Genomic DNA, 23831 nt, shown 5'->3' on the forward strand with positions numbered 1-23831 from the left:
GTAACAACAAAAAATGATCAAATACTTTTTAGGCCAACTGAAAAGGTAGAAAAATTTCTGGGCACATTTAAGAATAAAAATGTCATGAGGCAGATTTCAAAAAACCTGTTAGACCAGCACAAGCTGCATGCTGTCTTTCAGTGAAAAGAGAGAAAGAAATTGATCATTAATCAATTTGTAGTTACTTTTCACCACAAAAAGAATGACACTATTCCTTATCATGTTAAAATGATTGGAGAAAGAATTAATTACAAATAATTCATTGGCCCAAATCTTGTTCTTTAGTAAATTGCACTAGAGTACCCCCAAGAGTTACACATTACTCCTTTGTAAGTTTCATTGATTCAAATGCATCTACTCTAACTATTACTGTGTGAAACATTACAGTTGCCCATATGAATCAATGGAACCTATAGAGGAGTTGACTCAATTCCCATTGTTTCAAGGACCTACTCTAATTCAATTTACTGCACTAGGCAACAGAACTTCGACCATTGTTTGTAATAAGTTATTTCCAAGCCATGAGAATAAGGCTAATGAGGCCCAAATTTCAGATCTGTGGACTGATGCTGTTCACTTTAATTTACTTTATTTGCAGTTACTTTGCAGGAATACACAGTCATAATGAAATTTTGCAATGACTAATCACTTGAAGAAGACAATGACAGTGTTAATGTAGGCCTTGTGAAAGCTTACCATCAGCTTCTCTCACAACTACAGTAAAGTATTTCACAGCTCCATTGGTATCACTGAACCAACTGCAATTGAAAGTGAAGTGGATAGAAGATTTAGTAATAATTGCATCTTTTTTGCTCACTCGAATATGGTCTGGTGGAGGAGGAGGACCTAAGGGAGAGCAAAAGCAGTATCATCATATATATTGTCAATGTATAACAGAAAAATCTACTGGATATGTTCATTTGTAAGTCTTTTCCACTCTGTTTCCTCATTAGTCTGTGAATTTAAAAAGATGTTAAGCAAGAATTTCAAAGCATTTCTAAAATGAATGTTCTCTCAAAAATGATCTACAATACATATTTCTGAAACATTTTTGAGCCAAGAACTATGCTGTAAAATTAAAAGAAGTGAAAACCTTCAAAGGATGTATGTGGCACAATCTGTACACTGATCTGGGAGGTACAGATCAAGTCACTGTGCTCTGAGATGCAGATCAAAAGAGATTCTTGAGCATTCTTAGCTTAAAAGAATTTCTGTCTCTTGCTGATCTAATGCATGAAGATGAGCACACACAATCTAGAGGACCATAGAATGTAATTAACTCCATTTTTTTAAAAAAAATCCATCTGTAACTTCCAAGTGATGTTCTCAGGTTGAGTTCAGGGCTACCTGTTGGCCATTGTTGCCATTGTGAAACATTTCCTTTCAATCCCACCATAGCCAAATGACAGACAATAAGCAGTACAAAAGAGACCAAAAAGAAGGAGGAGGAGAAGAAGGTTCTAAATAAACAAATAATGAAAACTGTGTGTGAAAGAATTTGTTTTTGATTAGAATTTGTGACCTCCAAAGTGACCTGTTCTCAAAAGCCTTGTTTAGCTTTTGTAAACTCAGGCCTGTGGGTTCTTTAAAGGAGCCAATCCATTTCATACTTTGTCTTCTTTTCCTGATGTCTTCAACTTTTCCGAGCATTATTATCTTTTTCAGATAATCTTGCCTTCTCATGGTGGATTTTTGTTGTTGTTTTGACATATATACCACCTCATAGTGTTAAACTAAAATAGTGTTAGACTCCCTGAGCAGTTTACGATACAATCATGCAAAGAACACTTTGCCCCCCCAGCAAGCTGTGTACTGATTTATTCAGAAGGATAGAAGGCTGAGTCAGCCTTGAGCCGGCTACCTGAATCTGTTGGGATCAAACTCAGGTTCTGAGCAGAGGCTTGACTGCAGTACTGCAGTTTAACCATTGTGCCACAGGGCTCTTCTTGATGATGTGCCTGAAGCATGAGAATTTCAGTTTTGCCATTTTTGTCTTGACAGTTCAGGCTTGATTTGCTAGAAGCTATCATATAAAATATACTCAGTGCAACAAAACAGAGGTTCTGTATTCTGGCTACATGTCATTCAATTCAAATCTTGCATCATAAACTGGAAGCTTTCCTACATTCACCCACATCTGCATGTTGTTATCTATTGCCATGCAACTGAACATATAAAAAGACTTACGATCTATCATAGTGATGGTGTTGCCTTCCACCACTTCACTCGTCATGTCAGCTGACTGCACTTTGATGGACACCAAGTATCTTGTGTGGGGCACCAGCATCATGATGTTATACACAGTTCTTTCCCTGTCTATTCTTCTGGAAAATTCAATCTCTTCAGTGTCCATTTTCTTGCACTCAATGCTATATCCATCAAAATCAGAGTTGGGAGGGAGCCAAGAACATGCAATGGCAGTAGAGTTCTGTGGCCGGCAATGTAAATTTTGTATCTTGTCTGGCTCTTCAAAGAGAAAGAGAAGCAGAATAAAGAGTGTGCATTATGTGTCTGCTCACAAAAGCACACAGATGAATATCAAGAATATGAAATCAACATTAAATTAGGAAGGGCATTAAATTTTGGACTGAAATGTATCAATGCTAGATGTGCAAATTTTGTTCACAGCTAATAAAATGCTGATTATTTCTGCTCCTTTGACATTTGCCTTCTGTACTACACTATGTTCATGTCTTACTTCTGCTGCAGGCTGCATCTCACTTACACTACAACTTCCAGGATGCTTTTTCTATTGGCCTTCACAACAGGTCTTTAGGGAAAGTAGGTAGTTAATCTATGGATGATGAGGCTGGAGAGATATGCCATTGCCTCAAGCCACATAATTATTTTATATACAATGGTAGTATCATCTTGGGTCCCATCCACAGTGAGCATCTGTTGAACTTTCCTTGCAACCATGATACTAGTCTTGTATATATCTTGTTCACACGATGCAAGGTTGAAATTAAGGTCAACTGAGTTAAAACAGGGCAAAACAAAACAACCCTTCTTTCTTTCTGTGTTTTGTACATCACCACAGTGTGGTGTATTTTTGTTCCGACTTGCTCTAGGGCACAATCTCCTCATGTAGACCCCAATCTGATCAGATACGTGCTGATCCATGCAAGTTGTGTGTGTGCATCCTTTGATTATGTTTCCTTATAGGCATGTTTCTGCTGGTCAGCCTCCAATCCAGCCCCCATGTCTCACTGCTGCTCTTGTTTAGTTTTTTTGAGTGTGTGTGTCAGCTGTCAATGTGTTCTGCTTTTCAGTTTTCCTCCTTAATGTTTCACTTTTATATCATAGCACCCCCTCCAAAAAACCCACTGAAATAAAATTATAGAGCACTTCAGATAAGACAAGGAGTAAAGGGAAGAAGACAATGAAATAAGTGACAAGAGGGTAGGAAGGATATTAGCCATTCTTGCCTTTCGCTTTTTTAAAAAAATACCCTCCCTCTTTCACCATAAGTTGGTCAAAAGGTGAAGGATTGTGAATGGGAATAGGGACAAGAAGAAAGAGTGAAATAGATCGGGAGAGGACAGTGAAACTATCAGCTGTTGCTGCATTTTGCTTTTAAATGTTTAAAATGTTATTAGTTTTGCATCCTAGCACAAGATGTAAAAACTAATAATTAAAAAGAATTAAAAATTGAAAGCTTTAGGGTAGAAACTTGAAGGTTTGAGAGCAGTGGGCAGGTAAAACAAGGAGCAAAGGGGAGAGAGAGTGAAGGGAGAGAGAGTAGAAAAGATAGGCAAAAGGATAGCTTGCATTGGGAGAGAGACCTCAAAGAGCAATTCCAGAGGTGTGCAGACAGGCAGTATCCCAGTGCATCCCAGTACAAATACCCTTCCTGGGTGTGGCTGCAAGTAACAGGATGGTCTATTCAAATTTGCAACAAAAATACCAAACCCACCTGAAGCATCCTCAGAATGACTAGGAACAGTGGTACAGTGTGGACGAGCCCCAACTCTTTCTATAAGGTCTGCACTTACCTCTCCTGAGGTCCTACTTATTATATCTTCACAACAGACCTGTGAAGTAGGTACAAGGACATGTTCTAAAGGCACAAAGGTATAGCAGCCTTGCTGAAGTGAAGCAGTTCTTCACTCACTGCCCAGAATTCAGGCAACCCCTTTGAATTGCGGCGTGGCTGGTAAGTGGTGTGGCTGCCAGGGAACATATCAAGCCAATTCTGTACAAGTTACATTGGCTACCAGTTGCTGCCCGGGCCCAATTCAAAGTGCTTGTTTTGACATATAAAGCCCTAAACGGCTTGGGCCCTGGATACCTGAAGGACCGCCTCCTTCCATATGAGCCTACCCGGCAGTTAAGATCTAGCCAGGGGGCCCTTTTGAAAGAGCCATCCCTCAAGGAGGTAAGAGGGGTGGCTTGCAGACAAAGGGCCTTTTCGGCAGCTGCCCCCAGACTATGGAATGCCCTCCCGACTGAGATTCGTCTGGCGCCGACACTGATGACATTTCGGCGCCAGGTCAAAACCTTCCTGTTCCAGAAGGCTTTTAACTGAAATAATATTAACTGTGGGTCTGATGGCAATTTTATATATATTTTAATTGTATTTTAATTGTACATATCTTTATTGTATTTTAAATGCTGTAAGCCGCCCAGAGACCTTTGGGTAGTGTGGGCGGCATATAAATTAAATAATTAAATAAATAAATAAATAAAAATAAAAATAAAAATAAAAATAATAATAATAATAATAATAATAATAATAATAATAATAATAATAATAATAATAATAATAATAATAATAATAATAATAATAATAATAATAATAATAATAATAATAATAATAATAATAATATAGATGTAAGAAACACGGCTGTCACCTGGTTCGAAAGATCTTGCTCAAGCTTAGAACATGATCCCATGCATTTTTGCACAGCAATAACATTCTGCTCAAGTGAGTGTTAACCTCAAATGCCATAGCGCTAATAGCAATCTGAATGTATCAACAAGTGAATAGTTTAGCTAATTCTGTTGCTGTCCATGAATGATGTTTCACTGAGCTCACTGATCAAAGAGACCTCTGACCTTTTCTTGAAATGAAGAGAATGTGTACCATTTATGAACCCCCAATATAAATGAAGCTTTAAATAAAATAAGCTGAGCTTTTTACAGCAGTGTCCTTGTCTTATGATTTTATGGGGACTTACTTGTCCTCACAGTTCCAGAAAGCAATTTGCTGTATGTTCTCCGGATGATGCCACTAACACTTCTGATGCTGAAGTGATATAGCCTCCCTGGATGCAGTCCAGACACAATCCGTCCTTTCGACTTGCTGCTACTGTAAGGATTAAAGACATTGAGGCTATCTCTTGGGGTCCACTGCAGCTCAAAGTCGTCATAATCTGTCCAGTCAGGAGGGCCCAGCCATGTGATGGACAAAGAGATGTTTGTGACATCAGCAAATGAAACAGTATTTGGAGGAAAGGGCACTGGACAGAAGGTGGAGAATGGGACATAAGAAGTCTCATTAGTCTTCATTGACAAATAATATACTTAAGGCAGTAACATCCAAAACTTTAAGGAAGCTCACTCACAGAACTCCAGCTTGTTCAAGACTCACATGTTTGTTTAATTCTTCCTATGGCTCTGGACTCCCTTCATATTCTTAAAATCATCTACTGATAACAGAATGACCACTGTGCCACTGTTTATGATATCTAGCTGAACACCTTGTAATGGCACCAGGAACAAAGCTGATTTCAATGGCTTGACAGGGTGAAACAGTGAAAATAGCATAAAAGAAAAGTCAATGAAATATTTATTGATGGATTTGGATGGGCCTCAATTTCAAAAATGTTATGAAGCACTCCCCTTCACTTTAAGCCCTATGCAGGGACAATCAAGTTGTTCTTCAAAACACAAGGGCAAATATGCTATTGGGAAAAGCCAATGTGATATAGTGATGGACTAGGACTCAGAAAAACTGGTTTCAAAACCCCACAGAGCCACAGAAACTTCATTGGGGGTGCCACTGATAAAACCACTGTTTCAATATCTCACATACCTTAAAATACCTACTAGGATTGCAGTAAGTCAGATGTGACTTGACGGAACATAACACATACACACAGAAGAGCAATTATAGAAACATTTCTGTATTTTGTCAGCAGTCTGCTATGTGCGCTGCTATTCACAAGAGTGTATGAATCAGTTTTGCAACTTGTACATGTCTGTGCATGCAACAGATAGCAGGCAAGATTGTTCACACTGCTTGTAAAATTCCTTTTTAATACTATGCAATCCCAGCAGAATTTTGGCCAAAATCTTCAGATTCTCATCACAGTGAATTCTGTAGCAGTTCTTGTGCTTTGCTGCTTGTTTGATAACTTGCAGAATTACACGTAACCCTGATAATATCTGTGAAGATTCTCAGTCATCCAGGTGAGGTTATCTGGAAGTTGAGTCATGGCAACTGGACTTCTTCCTTATTAGGCTGAAACATTTCACTACTTGGAAATGTAGTGAACTACATTTACATTTACCAATTATCATACCTAATAAGAAAGAAGTCCATCTAGCCCTGATCACATGGGCCAAAACCTTATTCAGGAGTTTGAAAAGGGTTTAAGCTGAACACATGAGCATGAACAGAGTCCAGCCTTCTGCTGTCTTCATGGGGAAAGAGAGAGACAGTCTGAAGTACAGTTGTGCATATGTAGCCTTTGGAGATTCTCTGTCCTGTTTGCGGGAAGAGGAACTGAGGGGGCCATTTCAGTAAATTTCTCAAAGAGAAGGTGACCTTTTCAAACAGTTTCTCAGAGACGAGGCTCACCATGAGCACTGGTCAAAGGTTAGCTTGGTTCCTTTTTCCTCTTCTTTCCCCTTGGCAGTACTTTTGTGCTGGCAACCCAGCCATTGTTTTGTTCTTCCCCAGAATGCCCTACACCTAACATCATTTGAGGGCAGTGTCACATTGGTGGTGGTTTGGCAGTCACTCACAAAAGGATAGTGACATTTTGGAAATAATTTTGCAAAGTTGCCTTCTATTCTGAAGGAACTAAGAAAAAAATAAATAAAGATCTTATAAGAAATTTTGGTTCAGTACTACCTGCCGTTCTCCAGGGTTCAGCACCACCCCAAGGCCTTCTAAATGTTACATTTTTAAGGAAACACTGTACATAACATTTTATGTCTACTATAGATGCTTATGATACAGTTCCTTCACCGTATGTTCTACACTGGGTGTGGATTGACTGAATAAAGGAAGCCATTTTCTTTGGTTTGTAAGACCCAGGCAGGGATGTTAATGATAAGACCTTTAATAATAATCATATGCCCATCAAGTCACTTCTGGTATGAGGACCCTTTTCAGGGTTTTCTAGGCAGAGAACACTCAGAAGTGATTTACCATTCTCTTTATCTGGGGGTGCCCTGGGACTGTGCAGCTTTCCCAAGGCTTCATAGACTGGCTTTTCTGGGATACACAGCAATGAATTGAACTCTTGATCTATTGCTCCATAGCCAGATACACAGCTCACTCAGCTTCATAGAGATTCACAGAGTCACTGCATGTCAGAAGTGACTTGATAGCATATAACAACAACTGCTCTGTGCCATAACTTGTCCCTCAATTTCCAGGAACTTTCAGTTCTCCATGAAAGATGCTACACTTGGAAGACACTGCCATTTAATATATTGGGACTGCATTATATATGGTTAGGACTGCATTATATACCACTCATCAATCACAGTCCAGCATGCTAACTGCAGGCTATAGAAGCAATAATCTACACAAAAGAGAGTTGCTTTTTACCTGTTCTTCCCTCAGTGTTTGCTGTATTGGTCATATCACCACTGTATGTAATTACAACAAGGGTATATTTTCTGCCAGGGACTAAGCCCTGGAAATACCATTCTGTCAGGTCCTTTCCATGCTGTACCTCCTTCTGTGTGCCATTTGGGTGATAAAGATTCAGTTCATAATAGTCAACATCTCCTGCTGCTGGGCTCCAGGTGAACCACAGAGACTCTGTCATATTTTTATTGGATCCTTTGAGATTAGTAACTGGTGCTGGAACTAGAAAAAAGACAGAAGATAGTTATTAAGTTTGTCTGAGATATGGCTCTCTCAATACACCTATATTAGGTCCATCTTATTTACCGGTAATCAAGAGGCAGCTTCTTGCATTAAAATGCCAGTAGTAGTGGTCACTGAAGAGAGACCAAGGGTTGTAAAGGGAACTGAACTGTATATTTGATCATTCAGATTGATGCCTCTTTCTGTCAGCTCTGTAGATTTCCCATACAGTGGCTACAAAGTTTCAACCTCTAGTTTTCAGCCATAAGAACTAAATATTTATGTTCTTGGCAAAGCGTGATTTTTTTTTTTAAAAAAACCTTCTAGTTATGCAGTAGAAAGTGCAGAGACCTACACAGCAGAATAAGCTTCAAGTCTCCTCAGAGACTTTGTTTTCTCATCAGCTGGCACTTACAGTCTTACTAACTCAGTCAGACATCAGTAAGAGAAAGAATAAAAGTTCCATTTTACTGATAGTTCTAAACAGATCAAAATACAGCATATTATAGGGGGAAAAATACATGAACAGGCCCTAACTGACTCATAGCTGCATACTGATTGCACACTAACTATATCATAGCTAATATAAACTGAACACTGACTGGAAAAGAGTAGGAAAAAGACTCTTAAGCAGAGAGGTTTGGCTCTCTTCAATATCAGAGGCAGGGAAGGTTATTTCTGGATTGATTGACAGTCACTCCAGCTCAGAAAGGTCCATCCCAGCTAAACCTCTCCAAGGCAGCATATAAAGGCTGCCAAAACTCCAACATTTTCAATCTCTAGTTTTTAGTCATAAGAACTAAAAATGATGTTCTAAAAATTAAAAGTTGCATTTCTCAGTAGAGGCACATTGATCTGTATTGTTTGCCTGCTGCTCCCAGAATGCTGCCTGGGGAATTCCTGGATTGTAGTCCACGAATCTTCGTCTTTCTGTTTCTCAGTATACCTGATTACTGGCATCACTGTGTGCTACAGAGCTCTCATACACCAAATTCGGGATTCTGTCCAGTCCATTTGTGTGAATACACACAAATACTTCATGTCTTAAAAACTTGTTAGAATAATTGATATTTTTGATAACACTATTGGGCACAGCCAACTCATGTTCCAGCAAAGGGTATACCCTCGCAATATCTTTTGCAATGAAACAACCAGGGCTCCCTTATCAGGAGAAATTAAGTTAATAAGTAAACAAACCTGACCCTTCTTGACCCACTAGATGCTTTCCCCAATACTTCATATTGCCCAGTGTCCATCATATCTTATTTCAGGCCTTAAATTTATGAAATTGACCACGAACTCTTTTTAGGGTTAACCGCACTTCCTGGTCCATATAAGGTGGCAAGCTCTTGTAAATCAATCTTCGAAACCTCTTATTTTATACACATAAAAGGAGAAGGGCAAGCCTAATGTGCCCTCATTGGAGAAGTCCTCAACTGATGAGGATCCACAGCTCCTAGAAAGTAGATCCCATGGGACTTATTGGACATCAGGATTCAGAAGGAGCTGAGATTCTCAAAGCAAGAGATGGAGATCCTCCTCTTTCAACAAAAGGGTTTTTGTTGTCTTTTGTTTTGCAACATAATCTAAAACAGAGCTGCCCTGAAGCTTCCAGGAGGAGCAACATTTACAGAAAGACAGGACTGAATGGTCCTGCTAATAAGAACTGCATGGTGAAGCAGTCCTTGGGGACAGGCAGTTCTGGGTGTAGAATCTCTTTTGTTAGCAACTTCTGACTTGTTTCTGCTATGTGTGTGTAGTAAATTCCAAAAGCTGTTGGAAACAGTGTCTCACTTTGGCTATCTCCCTGGTAAAACTTTAGGTCCCCTGGCATCAGACTCATTACTGGACCTCAACTCTGTTTCTCCCTGTTCATAGGCTTCTTTTTTGTGACTCTGGCATGGCTTTTCACAGACTCCATTGTTTGCTCCTTATCAGTCTTATTTACAGTGTTACCTTGACCTTGGTTTGGTGTCCTAGATTTAGCTTCTGTCTGCTTATAAATCTTTATGAGGTTTGTCAGCTTAACCTGGGCTGGCTTACAATCTGGTCAATACTTGCTGCCAGGAACCAAGGCAGGTAGGATTGCTCGTTTTCATTCAATCCGTCTTTTGGCAATACAGTATCTGAATATGGTCACTGTTAGGTGACACATGGAAAACAAATCTGGGATGTAATTAACTACAAATTGTATGAATGTGAACAGCATTTACAATAGATCATTGAGGTATATCTGATGGATTAGTCTATAAGGCACTCTTACCTGTTCTCCCAAATATAGATGATTCATTAGTAAGTTTGCCACTCTGGGAAACAATCACCATTTTGTACAACCTGCCTTGCACCAAGTTCTGGAAAGAATACTGCTGCAGATTCCGGTTCCCTGAAATTCTGTCCTGCAGAGAGCCATCTGGATTATACAGAAAGATATCATACTTGTCCAGCTCTCCTTGAGAAGCAGTCCAGGTAAATGATAGACGTCCAGTAGTGCTTTCTGTGACTTTGAGATTTGTGACTGCTGCTGGAACTGAAATTAGAAATATGATTGCAACCCTTTAGCAAGCAGTAAGAAGTGGGTAGCAGAATTATCCTCTCATCCTGGGAAATGATGCTTAAATATGCCCACAATCTTTTCTTCTGAATTTACTGATTACTGTGGAAAGAATGCTACTCAAGTACCTAGCTGTGTAGCCACAGAGTGGGATTTCAATTCCCTATTGTGGCTTTTGGGAGAAGAGACAGCATGTGTAAACTTGGCAAGATGCGCAATCCCAGTATACCCCCAGGAAAAGGGAATCACAAATCAAGATGATTACTAAACACTAAAAGAACATAGTGGCTAAAACCCAGTAGTAAGTTGCAACTAGAGTAGTCCCAGGGAATCAATGGTTATTTGAAGATTTAATATCTACATAAGTTCCATGATTCAATTGTCCTACTCTAGTTGCAACTTACTATTGGATTCAGCCATCATTTTTACCATATGCTATTTGCACACTTTAAGAGAAGTTTTGTTTTTCCCATTCCAACATTTATTTGTTCAAACTAGCCTTAGTTCAGGCATGGTTTAATACAGAACACAAAGAATTTTCTGGCAGAAGACAAGAAAAAAGAAAAACACTGTAGCTCTTTAAAGACTAACGGATTTCTAATGATGTGAGCTTTTGTGGATCAAAATCTATGCACTTCTTCAGACACAGGGCATATACAGGTGTGTACGAAGAAGTGAATTTTGATCCATGAAAGCCACAATATTTTGCCTTTCCTTTTCCCTTTTACTAGCATGCTGAGGCAAACACAGCTAGTTCTTTAAAAAGAATGTCTCTAACCAGAGGAGGAAGAGAGTCCCTCCTCCGCACCTGAATATCATATTTTAGACAATGGCAGAATTCAATCATGCTATTTTTGCTGGACTCTGCTGCTTCCGCCAGAATCAGTAACTCCACTCCCTCCCACAGCTCTCTGCATGTCTTCAAAACCTGCTTCAGAGGGCTGAGAAACACTCTGGAGAAGCTTCCTGCTGCAATTAAAAGCTGCAGCAGGAGACAGAAATGAAAGAAATCTTGATTCTGCTGGCATGTGATACAGAAGTAATCCATGGGATCTTTGCCAATGTGTGTTTTACATGTGGGAAATGCTAATTTAAGCATCACCTCTGGTAATGGCTCATATCTGTTACTCCAGATGAATTAATATAGACTCTGGAAGCAACTCCCTCCTGCTATCCAGCTGGCCCTTTGGCTGGTGCCTTTAAGAAGCTTTTAAAAACCTGTTCTGAGAGGCTTTGCATTCCGACCCATCAATGGAACCCAGTGAAATTATTAGTTATTAAGATCATAATGCTGTTATTTTACATGTTTAAATGTGTATCTATTTTATTATGTGGTATTGGTTTGTATACTAATGCTGATGTTGTAGTTTACTCTATAGGGTTAGAAGTTTTGCTTATTGTTTACTGTTTCACATTATGAACTGCCTCTGGTTAAATGGGAGGTATATAAGTCAAATCAATCAATCAATCAATCAATCAATCAATCAATCTTGTTCTCTCAATCACTTGTCTCCATCTTCCACTTATGTGCACATTAATTTCAACTGAAACTTTTGACTCAATGCGAACATGTTTTATAAATCTGCAGTACCATAGGCCACTTTTCTATGCCAAACTAAAGCTAACAGGAGGAAATATTTAAAAGTTAATATATTGGCCTATCTGGTGGACTGATTTTGAAATATTATTCTGCCTTAGCTTAGCTAAAAATCACTTTAAAATAATAGTTTTCATTCTTCCATAAAATTAGAATACAAATATTCATGACACATTTATAAACTGATCAAAAATCAAGCATGTTTTTCTGGTATAGCCACTGTTTACTGCCATAGCTATTTGTTATACCCTAATAACAATATGGAATTACCTGTTTGACCTTCTGTTTCTGCTCTGCTGCTGAAGAAGCCACCACTGACTGTCAGCATCTGTATTTTATACTTCTTGCCTGGTGTTAAATCTTCAAATTTGTGCTGTTTAGCAGTAGCTGGTTCGGATTTGTTGATCAAAAGGTTGCCTTGCTCAGTCAGGAGCAGGATGTCATATCGTTCAGCCACACCAGCTGCACTATGCCAGGATACCACCAGGGAATTACTGCTATATGCGTGGTCTGCATGCAATTCCTGAACAGGAGCAGGAACTGGAAACAATTGTTTAAAATGAGAGTCTCATGTCTTAATATTTCAATCTACTAGATCATTTGACCATGTTAGTTTATTTTATATCCCTGACTCATCATGAAATCAAAACTTTGACTAATTTATCTAATTACGTAATTAGAACCAGAAAGTTCTAACTGGTGCACATGCTGGTTGGGAATTTTGGGATTTGTTGTCCAAAGCTCTGCATAGGATTATTGAAAAGGGGTATAATTTTTTCATTTTTTGGTGTTTCTCTCGGGGGGGGGGGTCAATCTTCTTTCTGTTTCCTATTATGATGATGATCTTTAGTGGAGAATGGGTAAGTTACATACACTACCCATTCTGGTTTTCCCAGAATGTTGTTCACTATTCTCCACATCTCAGTTCTGCTAGATCAAGGTGGCCAACTGAGTCCTCTAGATCTTGCTGGATAGTAACCTAGCAGCCCTAGTCTTTTATAGCCAGTGGAGACATATATAGTCTGATAATATCCATATGGCCATGGTTAACCTCCTATAAACCAGAGAGATGTAATGTGAAAATAAATATTTTTGTTTCCTTTCAAAAGTTGGAACTGCTTATTAAATGGTTTAATTTAATAAGCAGCTATTAAGTTAAGCAAATCAGTGCAAATACATTTACTTTCTGGAAAATGGAGGTGCATTTTCTATTTGAGTTTGGGTAAATATTAGTTTTGGAATCAGACACTACTTATTGCCTGAGAAAGTGATGTTGCCAACATTCATCTGGTTCTCAGAAAATGGATTTGTCCACCTCATAATTCTTGGGAGATTTTTGAAAGATTTTACCTATGCAGAGACAGCATACCTCTGAGTGGGTGCTCAATACTTGCTTCTTCATTGGTACATGTTCAAAAGATCTTTATCTGATTGCTATGAACATAGTATATAATTCCAATTATATTTGATTGCTATGAAATGATGAATCCAGATTTTTTTAGAAAAATATAAACTCTTATTTGTGATGACATTCTAATTGATCATTATGAACTGAAGCCTGAACCTAGAACTTGGAAAGTAACATGCAAAAAATTATAACACAACTAATTCCTTCCATTTTACACATTTCTTAATGCTCCATCAATGGGAAAATCCGAGGGACCTCATCAGCATCTCTTTGTTTTGATGAGAAACTTACTTGTTCGTCCAACTGCTGATGCATTGTTGTGCAAGGTCCCACTCTTTGTCTGTACAACAACAGTGTACTGTTCTCCTGGTTCCAGTTTGTTAAAGATGTGCTCATATACATGTTTGGAAACTGTCTGGGTATCAAGCAGATGGCTCTGATGGAATATTGTAACAGTGTAAGAGTCAACATCTCCTCCTCCAGGGGTCCAATTCACTTTCAAGCTGTTGGTCATTCCACTGGGGGAAATATGGATGTTCTTAACAGCGCTTGGAACTAAATGGGAGGGGGGGAAGGAGGTCAAACAAGAATGGTCAAGGAAGTCAGCAACATTTTGTCTGTAAAGGTGTAGCAAACAAAACTTTGAAAGCCACTTATTGATTTGACTAAAAGATATAGGAGGAGTCAGTTTTTGGTTTAATACACAAATACTGAGATGTTGCCACAGGTGTGAATGGTATGAACAGTTTGGAGGAAGACTGCAGGCACCTGGTCCTGGATCTACAGAAGGAAAATGGAAAATGGACTGAATGCATGGACCTTTGATTTACTCTGAATATGCAAAACCATCTCCGTTTATGGTTGCACTGGATACTAAGATATGGAGGAAAGGCTGAAATAAGCTGATCTAAAACCCTACAACATGATTCAGGTACAACCTGAATGCTGTGATGATATTAGGCAGTTTATATTCTGGGTACTGCAAATGCCCCCTGAGGAAAAGAGACTGTCAAGAAATTGGCAATGGTGCGGCTGAAAAATATTGTAAATAAATAAATAAATAAATAAAGTGAAACAGTCAAGTTTCAGATAGAGAATGAAAATAAATAACTCTATATTATTCCAAAAAGAGCCATATTACTCATAATGCAGGTAGACTTGAGACTTTAAGACACACCTGCTCCAGTCATGACATAGACAGAAAAATGATAGTTCCCTCCATCTGTATCTGACTAGACCAGTTGCTAAATCTTACTTCAACATGGGCAAGAAGTACAGCATCCTTTACCTGAGAAGATAGCAGGGCAGATCCAGTGGGGCACTCTGTTTTAATTGATCACCACTGCTTAGCAGCTATTACCTAGAGAAGCTGCCTTATTCTGCATTGATGATGCTGAACCTGACTGCAACTTAAAGTGAAAAAAAAAGGCAAAGGAGATGCTGAACTTTTTCCCATTTATCCTGCTTCCCAGCAACTACTTTACTCAGATTTGTTTGTTTTTTTTCCACAGAGCCTTACTTCCAGCATGAGAGGATGGCTGGAAGAACAATGAGCTGGGATGGGGTGGGGGTGAGCAAGGTGACATAAGGCAAATGGGCCAGGCCCCATTCTTTGCACCTTATGTTACACCCCCATCTCACACTACGTGGAACTAAGGCAGGCCTCACATAAAGAAATGGGTCTGCCTGTTGTGCGACTCTGGGTTCATCAGCACAGGGCTAGGAATGAAACCCATATCCCTTGATCAGACCTATCTCCTCAACGGCACAGTAGCCTCTGAAACCTGTCAAAAATTACAGTGCAAGCAGCTGTACTTGTTATCAGAACTAGGAAACTTACTGTTTTGAACAATAACTCACACAATTTCCCTGCCATTATAGTCCAGAAATATGATTCCTCCAAGTTCTGCATGTTATATCTATCTTCACAGACAACATCATTGCACAGTATTTTTTTTCCTAACCTGTCAGTCCTTCTATGAAAGTTGCACGGTGTGCTTTCCCACTTATGGTCACAACAAGAATTTTGTAAAGGCGTCCCGGAGTGAGTGAGGTGAACCGAAAATTTTCAACAGTGTTTTCAAGATGATTGGGTGGAAAAACCTTCATATCATTGAAGAGAAGCTGTATTTCATACTGATCAAAATCACCATCAGCTTTGGACCAAGTAACATGCAGCTCTTCAGTGCTTCTTCCACTAAGAGTCAACTTCTTCACGGATTCTGGGACTAAGAGAAAGCAGACAGAACAATGACAGATAAAATTAACAGCCATTGCTGAAAATTGATAGATTGGTCCATCCCTTCCTACTATTAGGTGAAGGGACAGGGGACATCTTACAGGAAATGCACTGTATGGAGATAGAGGCTTATCTCTTCCCTTCTGTAGTGCAACTGTAGCCAAATCTAATTGCCTTGTCACCCCTTCATACCCATGGGAATTGCCCCCTAAGCATTATAGCCATGTAGTGGGGGAGTTTGCTCTGACTGGACTGTGGAGAAATGAGATAAATCTCTTTCTGTCCTGCTACATTTCTTGTAAGGGACCCTTCTCCCAAACTGTAATTAGATAAGGGGAAAAAACAACACATGATATGGAGCCACGTGTTACATTTCAATTATCTTTATGTTTTGAACAAAGCTGAACTCACTTCTAAGTGAATCTGCTTATATTTGTGCAGTAAAAAAAACACATAAGAACTCTCCAGAAGGAGGGGATGATATTTTACAAGTCAAAAAAATGATTCCCTGTGTGATAGCAAAACTCTTTGGTCAGTAGTGTTGCAATTTTATTACTGCTATATGCATGGTCTGTATGCAGTTCCTATTTTAGAGCTGAGAAGAGGTTGGATACTTGGGCATAAAAGAGGATTGCCGCACCATTCACATGGGCTCACTGGATAATGTTAAGATTCAGGTTGGATTCACCTAAATTTTAGCACTTGTGTTGGCTTATTAATACCTTGCTCCCAGCATTAAGCTACAATGGAAATAAATATAGCATTCTGCTGTATGATGACTGAAGAAATGCTTTACACAGAGGTCTTTGTGTCATAATACAGTCACTTGTTTAATTTCAAAAGATTAAAACCTGAATTTAACAAAAACCTATAAACATTTAAGTGGAACTTTAAATCTACAAAAGTAATAGCTGACTCTGGACCATTTACTTACCTGTCCTTTCACTAGCTGTTTCATATGTTCTGTATTTCCCACTCCATGTGTTAACAGTGACACTGTAAAGCCTCCCTGGAACCAGGTTAGTGAATACACATTCGTTTTCATCCTTAGAGACATTTTTTGTTTGGATGAACTCTTTGTTATGCTTGATGATCACTTCATAATTATCATAGTCTCCTGTGGCGTGTAGCCAGGACACCTTTAAATAGTCACTTCTTGCAGAATTGCTCACTGTAAGTCCCTGGACTTTTGAAGGCACTGAAAAGATAGAACATAAATTCAGTGCGTCCTGATTTCAGAAATAATAAAAGTGCAGTACAGGCTGAGACTAATTTGAGAAAGAAAATTGAAGTGTGGAGGAAGGGGAGCCGATGAATGCCTGTGAATAGCTATCTTGATCCAGCAGTACTGTATTTTTCCCTGTATAAGACTCCTCCATGTATAACACTCCTTTTTAAACCCAAAATTAAGAAATCCCCCTCCACTTTCTTGTCAAGGGGCTTAGGAAAAAAAGAGGAAAGCAGTGATCAAAGCAATCCTTCAAGCACTTTGCTCTCTTTCCCCCCTCCTTACTTCCATGTATAAGGCATGTCTAATGATTTAAGACAAAAGTATCATCTCATATATGGAAAAATATGGTAGTTCTCAATAAATGCATTTGACAAGGTGGGCCTGAAAAGTGAACATCTGGGATTTTAATAATCTAAGAATTCCAAAGGTGGAAGGAATCCTGTGGATCAGGAGTGCTAAGTAACAGATCTAGTTCCAGGTTCTATGTACGTAAGTTTAGGGAAGGCAGATCCCACTTGCTCCTCTACTGTCGACAGATAAATGTCTTGGGCCAGGCCTGCGTATGCCAGCATGTGGATATGCTCAAGCACCATCTGAATACATATTTGGTAAGGTATAAATTTATATCCTGATAAGCATCTGACTTTTTGCCAGTGTTTCTTGAGCCAGCACATGATAGCTAGGTCAGTCTCCTGATTTGGATGAGGACTTGTGAATCCTGAGCAGACATTTTACTTCTGCTATAGATCCACTATCTGTCTCAAGTGGTTGTTTATAGAAAAAAAGATATAAATTGCCTTTTGGTGACAAATGTGAATGACCCAAGAAGTGTGACACAGTTTGTGCCATTGCTGGCTTGGGCCTTTTGCTGAGGCGAAGGATGTTCCTTGATCATCCAACCAAATATGCATTCTACCAGAGCCAGTTGAGTTACCTGTCAGACCAGAGGCAGAAAATTGCAAAAGTGGCTGTCCACCTTTCCAAAGTAGAGAACCAACAATGTCTGACTATATCATGACACTGGTAGTTGACTACCTGACACCACTCAAGATGTCTGGAATTGGCTTTTTTCATCAAATGGTAGGTCCAACCTTGGTTTTTCATTGCTGTCACTGGTGCTGAGCCCATTCTAAGAATATTATTTAGCTTACCCAAGAGCCATGAAATATACGTGACGGACTGAGTAGATTTTATATTTTCTTCTGCCATTTTTACCTGTTCTTTCCTGACTGAAGGATCGGTTCTCATATTTTCCACTCTTTGTGGTTACTATCACATCATAGAGTCGCCCAGGGATGAGGGTGTTGAAGGAACATTCACTGGCAGATTTTGCAATGGTGAGAATATGAACAGTTTGCCCTCCATGAGAGAGTGTAACCAAATAGCTATCTACATCTCCAACAGCTGGCAGCCAGGAAACACTTAGGTAATCGCTCCGCCCCGAATTGTTCACTGTTATGCCACTTACACTGGCAGGAACTGTACAATAAAGCAATAAACAAAACAGCATATTTAATAGAAAAAATCATTTTCTATTATACATACTTACCATGTGCTCTCATGTATAGAGGACCAAAATGCAAGAAATATGATCCCTGAAGAGCAAGGCTAGAGGCCAATATTTTGTCCACTTCTTTTAGACAAAAATTTAGTTCACACTTTCAGTGCCAGGGTGAGGGTAACATACAGAACCAGAGAATTCTCATAGTTGGTCACTGAATACAAAACAATCTAACCGAGTCCTAGAAATCTGGACTCATGGTTTGGGATGTGCTAGTTTCCCTGTAAGTTAAGCAGTAAAACATCCAACCACAAAAAAGTAACACGACTCACTACTTTCACAAAAAATTACTGTACATTGAATCCTCATACATGCATCGTCACAAGAGATGGATTCTGTATGGAAATATTTAGTGTTTCCTGCCCTCTAGTGGAAAGAGTTCTAAAAAGAAAAACCTCATTGGTGAGACAAAATTCTTAGCTATCTCTATTACAGTTGGAAATTATGGTTTCTGTACCACCACCATCATCACCACCACCACCACCACCACCACCACCAGAGGAGACACTAGAAGAATCAGCTCTGCATTTAGAAGTGGTGCTCCCTCTCAGTGCTGTATTTGCAAATACCTTTGCCTTGGTGATTGGTCATTGAGAGGCAAACACCAGCTTCATTTGCGTACACCTGAGGAAATACTGTCACTGTAGAAGAGTTTTCAGATTATCTTGCAATGGATCAAGTAATGTGATACAGTCTCAACCAGTGAATTAACATCACTCCTTTAGAATGTTCAAGTACTTCAATTCTGCCATTGCTAGCCCTTGAGTTAAACATTCTAGCTGTCACTTTAAGGATTTTCTAAGATTTTATCAAGTGGGCTTAAAAGACAACCTTACTCAAGTCATTGTTATGGAATGATCAATATTTTCACATGGAAATGGGTGGGATATGAAGGCATACAGAATGAAAATTACTGAATCCATGATGTGATGTAACTATGAAAGTAGCCATTTATATAAAACATGTTGAAGAATTAGTTGATGTGAAGATTTGACAACAATGAAAAATTGTAACACTCCATCCAGTTCTTTAAATAAGCACCCAAATAATGTCAAGGGGGTATGAACTCAACCAATTGATGTAGCATCAGTGAGAATGAAGGGAATGGGACTCAACCCCTAATTTAGGTTCCCACTCTAGCTGAAAGCCTTACTTGTGATCACATCTGCCTTGTGGATTGCTCTGTCAACAGAGACATTTCAGGCTCTATTATAGTACTGTTTTAAGCAATGTGTGAAGATATGCCTCTTTAAGAAAGCACTTGATTAAATGTTTTAAAGATTCTTATGGTTTAACTCTTATGGCTAAAATCCTGTTCTTACAAATTATTACTGTCATTTTTAAACTGGGCTTTGAAGATATGTGTAAGGAATGAAAATTTACTGTTTTCTATATTGCTTGTTCCTTTGCTGCAATGTTTTCTCTCTCAGAGAAATGGGTGGGACACCTCTTTATTAAAAAAAAAGAAACAAATAAATACCTGTTCTTCCTTCAGCAATTGCTTGTCTGGAAGATATCCCTCCACTAATAGTAGTGACAACAACTGAATAGAGTCCTCCAGGTTTTAGAGACTGGAAGTGGTATCCATTTGTGTTACTGGAAACAGTCTCATTTTTTATGACAACGTTATCATGAATGAGCAACACTTGATAAGAATCTACATTTCCACGTGCCTTTGTCCAGGTGGTAAACAAGCTGTTGGTTGTTTCTTGGTTTGTCACATTTAAGCTGGTCACTTGTGCTGGAACTACAGTTCAAGAGCAGAATTTAGATTAACAAACAGATACAGTTGTTTACTGTAAATAAGCCTGAAAACTACAACGGCAAAATTAAGGAGGAAGTATTTACACATTTCTATTAAAGGCCCAACAAGATGGTATCAAAGGGCTAATAATAATAATAATAATAATAATAATAATAATAATAATAATAATAATAATAATAATAATAATAATAATAATAATAATAATAATAATAATAATAAAGAGATTGAGAAACAGACCATAACTATAAATACATTCTATGCAAAATTAAAAAAAACACCTCTAAAATGATAACCATTGCATGACTTCAATTTAAACAGCACGTATCTTGCATTCAGAAAGGGAATTCCTGAAGTGCTGGACTACTTCTCACTGTCACAGCAGGAGTTTTTCACACTTCCTATAGTTTGGAAATTATTTTGCTTAGTTTTGTCATTGATCACAGGGAAGAAAATATGCTCACTTGCAAGTATGATTGCTCAGACACATAGACACCCCCCCCCCGAACTACTTCTTTGAAACACCAAAATGATTTCTGCTCCTAATGACATGTTGACCTCTGGTATTTGCAAAATCCTTTGCTGGAATGCATTTTGACCAAATGGTCTTCATCAGGAATTCTATAAAAAATGACTTGATTCAGGCATTCAAAAAAGAGTTAATTTGAAAGCATAATAAAGAAGAGAGTTGTAGCCCTGCCCACTGCCTGTCGTAAGCAGACTTACGGATATACTTTGATCCTCCCCACATAGTGGTGGTGGGTGGTGGCTTTTCAGGATTCTTCATAATGTAGAGAGACTCCCCCTACAGCAGAAGCTTCCCTCTTTAGATAGTCCCTTTCTTCATGGAGACAATGACATGAAGAGGATGAGGCTAGAACTTTCTTCCTAATCCTGCCTACAAATTAACCCTTACTAGTGCTGGAGGTATAATTATGACAAATTTCCACAGGACTGGTAGTACACAGCTGCAATGTTTTGTTGCAAGCCTCAAAATTCAGAACCAGATGGCAGAGGTCAACAGGCAAACTCAGAAGCCTAGTGCAAAAGAAAAAAAAAAGAAAAGAAAAAAAGCGCCAAGTTTTAGATGTTTTAAGTAGGAGTCATAACCTCCACTAAATCATCTGCTTTGTTCTGTTCTTATGTTCTTCAATTTTTATTTTTTTAAAAATACGTGCTCAAAAGTTGTGTTTGATTCCAAGCAAGCAGTGCATTGTCAACTGATGTTTGAGGATACTTGGAGTTCATAATATGTTAATAGTACACTACCTGTGTGTCCTACAACTGAAGTCCAGTTGTTCAAATCCCCACTGATGGTGGTGACAGTAGCAGTATACTTTCGCCCAGGTAAGAGGTCAGTGTAGGTGAATTCTTTGGCTTCTTTGGCAAGAGCCTTGTTTTGGATAGTAAGCGCTCTGTCTCCCAGTGAAACCACATATCCGTCCCACTCAGACAGAGGGGTCACCCACATAATAGTGAGAGAGGATTCATTAGCATGCTTTACACGAAGCTGAAGAACCGGGTGTGGAGCTGTATAAAAAAGAAAGGAGTGTGTGTGTGAGAGAGCAGTGTAATACTTTTAAAAGCCTTATAAAGAAATACACAAAAAGGTTATTTTGCAATTTCAAAAACCTTTGGGCTCCTGTAGTAAGTTGAAGAGTTAGATTTGCTGAAATATTAATTGCTGTACACATTATGCTGTCATTCTTATTCTGATAACTGAAATTGTAAACAATGGCTTGAACTGTAGGAGTTATTGACTTATTATTTCTTCCACTGACATAATTTACTATGCTGGAAGCTAAATATAATGAACTAAGCAGATGAATTTAATGAGTATAAGTAAAGCAGACATAATTCTATCTACATTCTACTCAGATTGCTTCATTCTCTCTACAGCTTTGCAGGACAGCTGCTTATAGTATTACTGCCATGTAAACTCCATTTTACACAGTTTCTGTACGGTGGATGTTCTACACACTGAGTTGTTGTATACAAATGTGATGTGGCTTAACCCCAGCAGTGAGCTGTAGAAAATCTGCACAGATGGATCTGATCCACATGCCATATCAGCACATACAAACAGTCCTCAATGTGCTGAATAGCTACCCCAAAGAAGCAAAACACAACCTCCACTCCATCCCAGCTATGTGATGAACATACTCTGACTGTTTTCTTCAGACTGATTGTTAGTCTAAAGTCTTGGCAGGCCTTGCTAAAACGATTCATGAGTTGTTGGAGGTCTTCAGCAGAGTGGGCAACAATGGGTGCATCATCAGCGAAAAGGAAGTCCCACATGCATTTCAGCTGGACTTTTGTCTTTGCTGTCAATCTAGAGAGATTAAAGAGCTTTCCATCTGATCTAGTCCGGAGATAGACACCTTCTGTTGCAGTTCCAAAGGCATGCTTCAGCATGACAGCAAAAAAGATCCCAAACAGGGTCGGCATGAGGACACAGCCCTGTTTCACTCTGCTTTGGATGTCAAAGGGATCTGATGTTGAGCCATCAAAAACTAGAGTGCCCTTCATTTTCTCATAAAAGGACCTGATGATGTTGAGAAGTTAGTTTGTAAAACCTGCATTCTCTTTATCAACCTGAGGGATTCCTGACAGCGAAACAAATAGTGAACCGTTGTACTTCTATTTGTGAGTCTTGTTAGAAAAGAAGTGTAAAGGCCAGTGATACTGTAGTGCCATCTCACTGGACTGGGGCAGCAGTGGGAGGCCGTCCTGCAGGCAGAAACAGTATGCAATGCACAGCTTCTCCCACTATCTTGCTGGAAGTGCATGATTCATCTTGCCTCATGGGTGGGCCAGTCCCAGACAGAGGCTTCCTGTATTAGCCTCTTGATCTGATTTCTGACAATACTAAGAACTGAATTTGGGACCTGAATGCAGATCATGTACTCCTACCACTGAGCTATTGCTCCCTTTCCTCCAAAACAATTGGTTCTTTCTTAACTAAGCTTGGGATTGCATCCCTCAAAATGAGAAAATCTATGGTTTTACGCTGCAGATTAGCAAACTGTTATTTCTTTCTGCTATATCTGCAGGTTATGCCATTGCTTTGAAAGGAGGAGTGTTCCAAGTGTTAAAGATGACAACCATACCCCCTGCGGCATACCTAAGGTCTGACAGTATGACTCCTAATTATGCAAGACTTTAAATTTAGTAGAATGCATATGGGAAAAACATTTGGTCAGGTGAAGTTATTAAATAAATTGAATGTTTTCTAATTAAAATGCAGTACTTCTTTGCTGTCAAGATTATGAACTCAATTTCCTACTGCTTCTATTCCAAAGTTAGATCAGTGACAGAGATGCAATCCAGAAATCCACAGAAGTCTTCGCATATGCACTGAATGTGTACAAGATGTCAATTTCTACATGTGCATCAAATTATATTAATTTTCTTAAAATGACACAGAAGTTT

The 23831-nt window shown here is 38.9% G+C and overlaps 1 protein-coding gene across 4 annotated transcripts in view; it reads right to left on the reverse strand.

Moving 5' to 3' along the window:
• PTPRB (protein tyrosine phosphatase receptor type B) overlaps positions 1-23831 on the reverse strand; it is an 85839-nt gene that overhangs the window by 26214 nt on the left and 35794 nt on the right. For all 4 annotated transcript variants that reach the window (XM_073000379.2, XM_020786007.3, XM_020786008.3 and 1 more), the window contains 12 exons: positions 21669-21929; positions 20118-20384; positions 18292-18555; positions 16780-17043; positions 15571-15834; positions 13898-14161; positions 12469-12738; positions 10314-10577; positions 7787-8050; positions 5181-5462; positions 2188-2466; positions 697-846 (listed from right to left, as the gene is read on the reverse strand). In XM_073000379.2, coding sequence (XP_072856480.2) covers positions 697-846; positions 2188-2466; positions 5181-5462; positions 7787-8050; positions 10314-10577; positions 12469-12738; positions 13898-14161; positions 15571-15834; positions 16780-17043; positions 18292-18555; positions 20118-20384; positions 21669-21929 — 3093 coding nt within the window. The remainder of the gene's footprint in view (positions 1-696; positions 847-2187; positions 2467-5180; positions 5463-7786; positions 8051-10313; positions 10578-12468; positions 12739-13897; positions 14162-15570; positions 15835-16779; positions 17044-18291; positions 18556-20117; positions 20385-21668; positions 21930-23831) is intronic.

This window comes from Pogona vitticeps, chromosome 5, assembly GCF_051106095.1.
Source record: "Pogona vitticeps strain Pit_001003342236 chromosome 5, PviZW2.1, whole genome shotgun sequence".
NCBI lineage: Eukaryota > Metazoa > Chordata > Lepidosauria > Squamata > Agamidae > Pogona > Pogona vitticeps.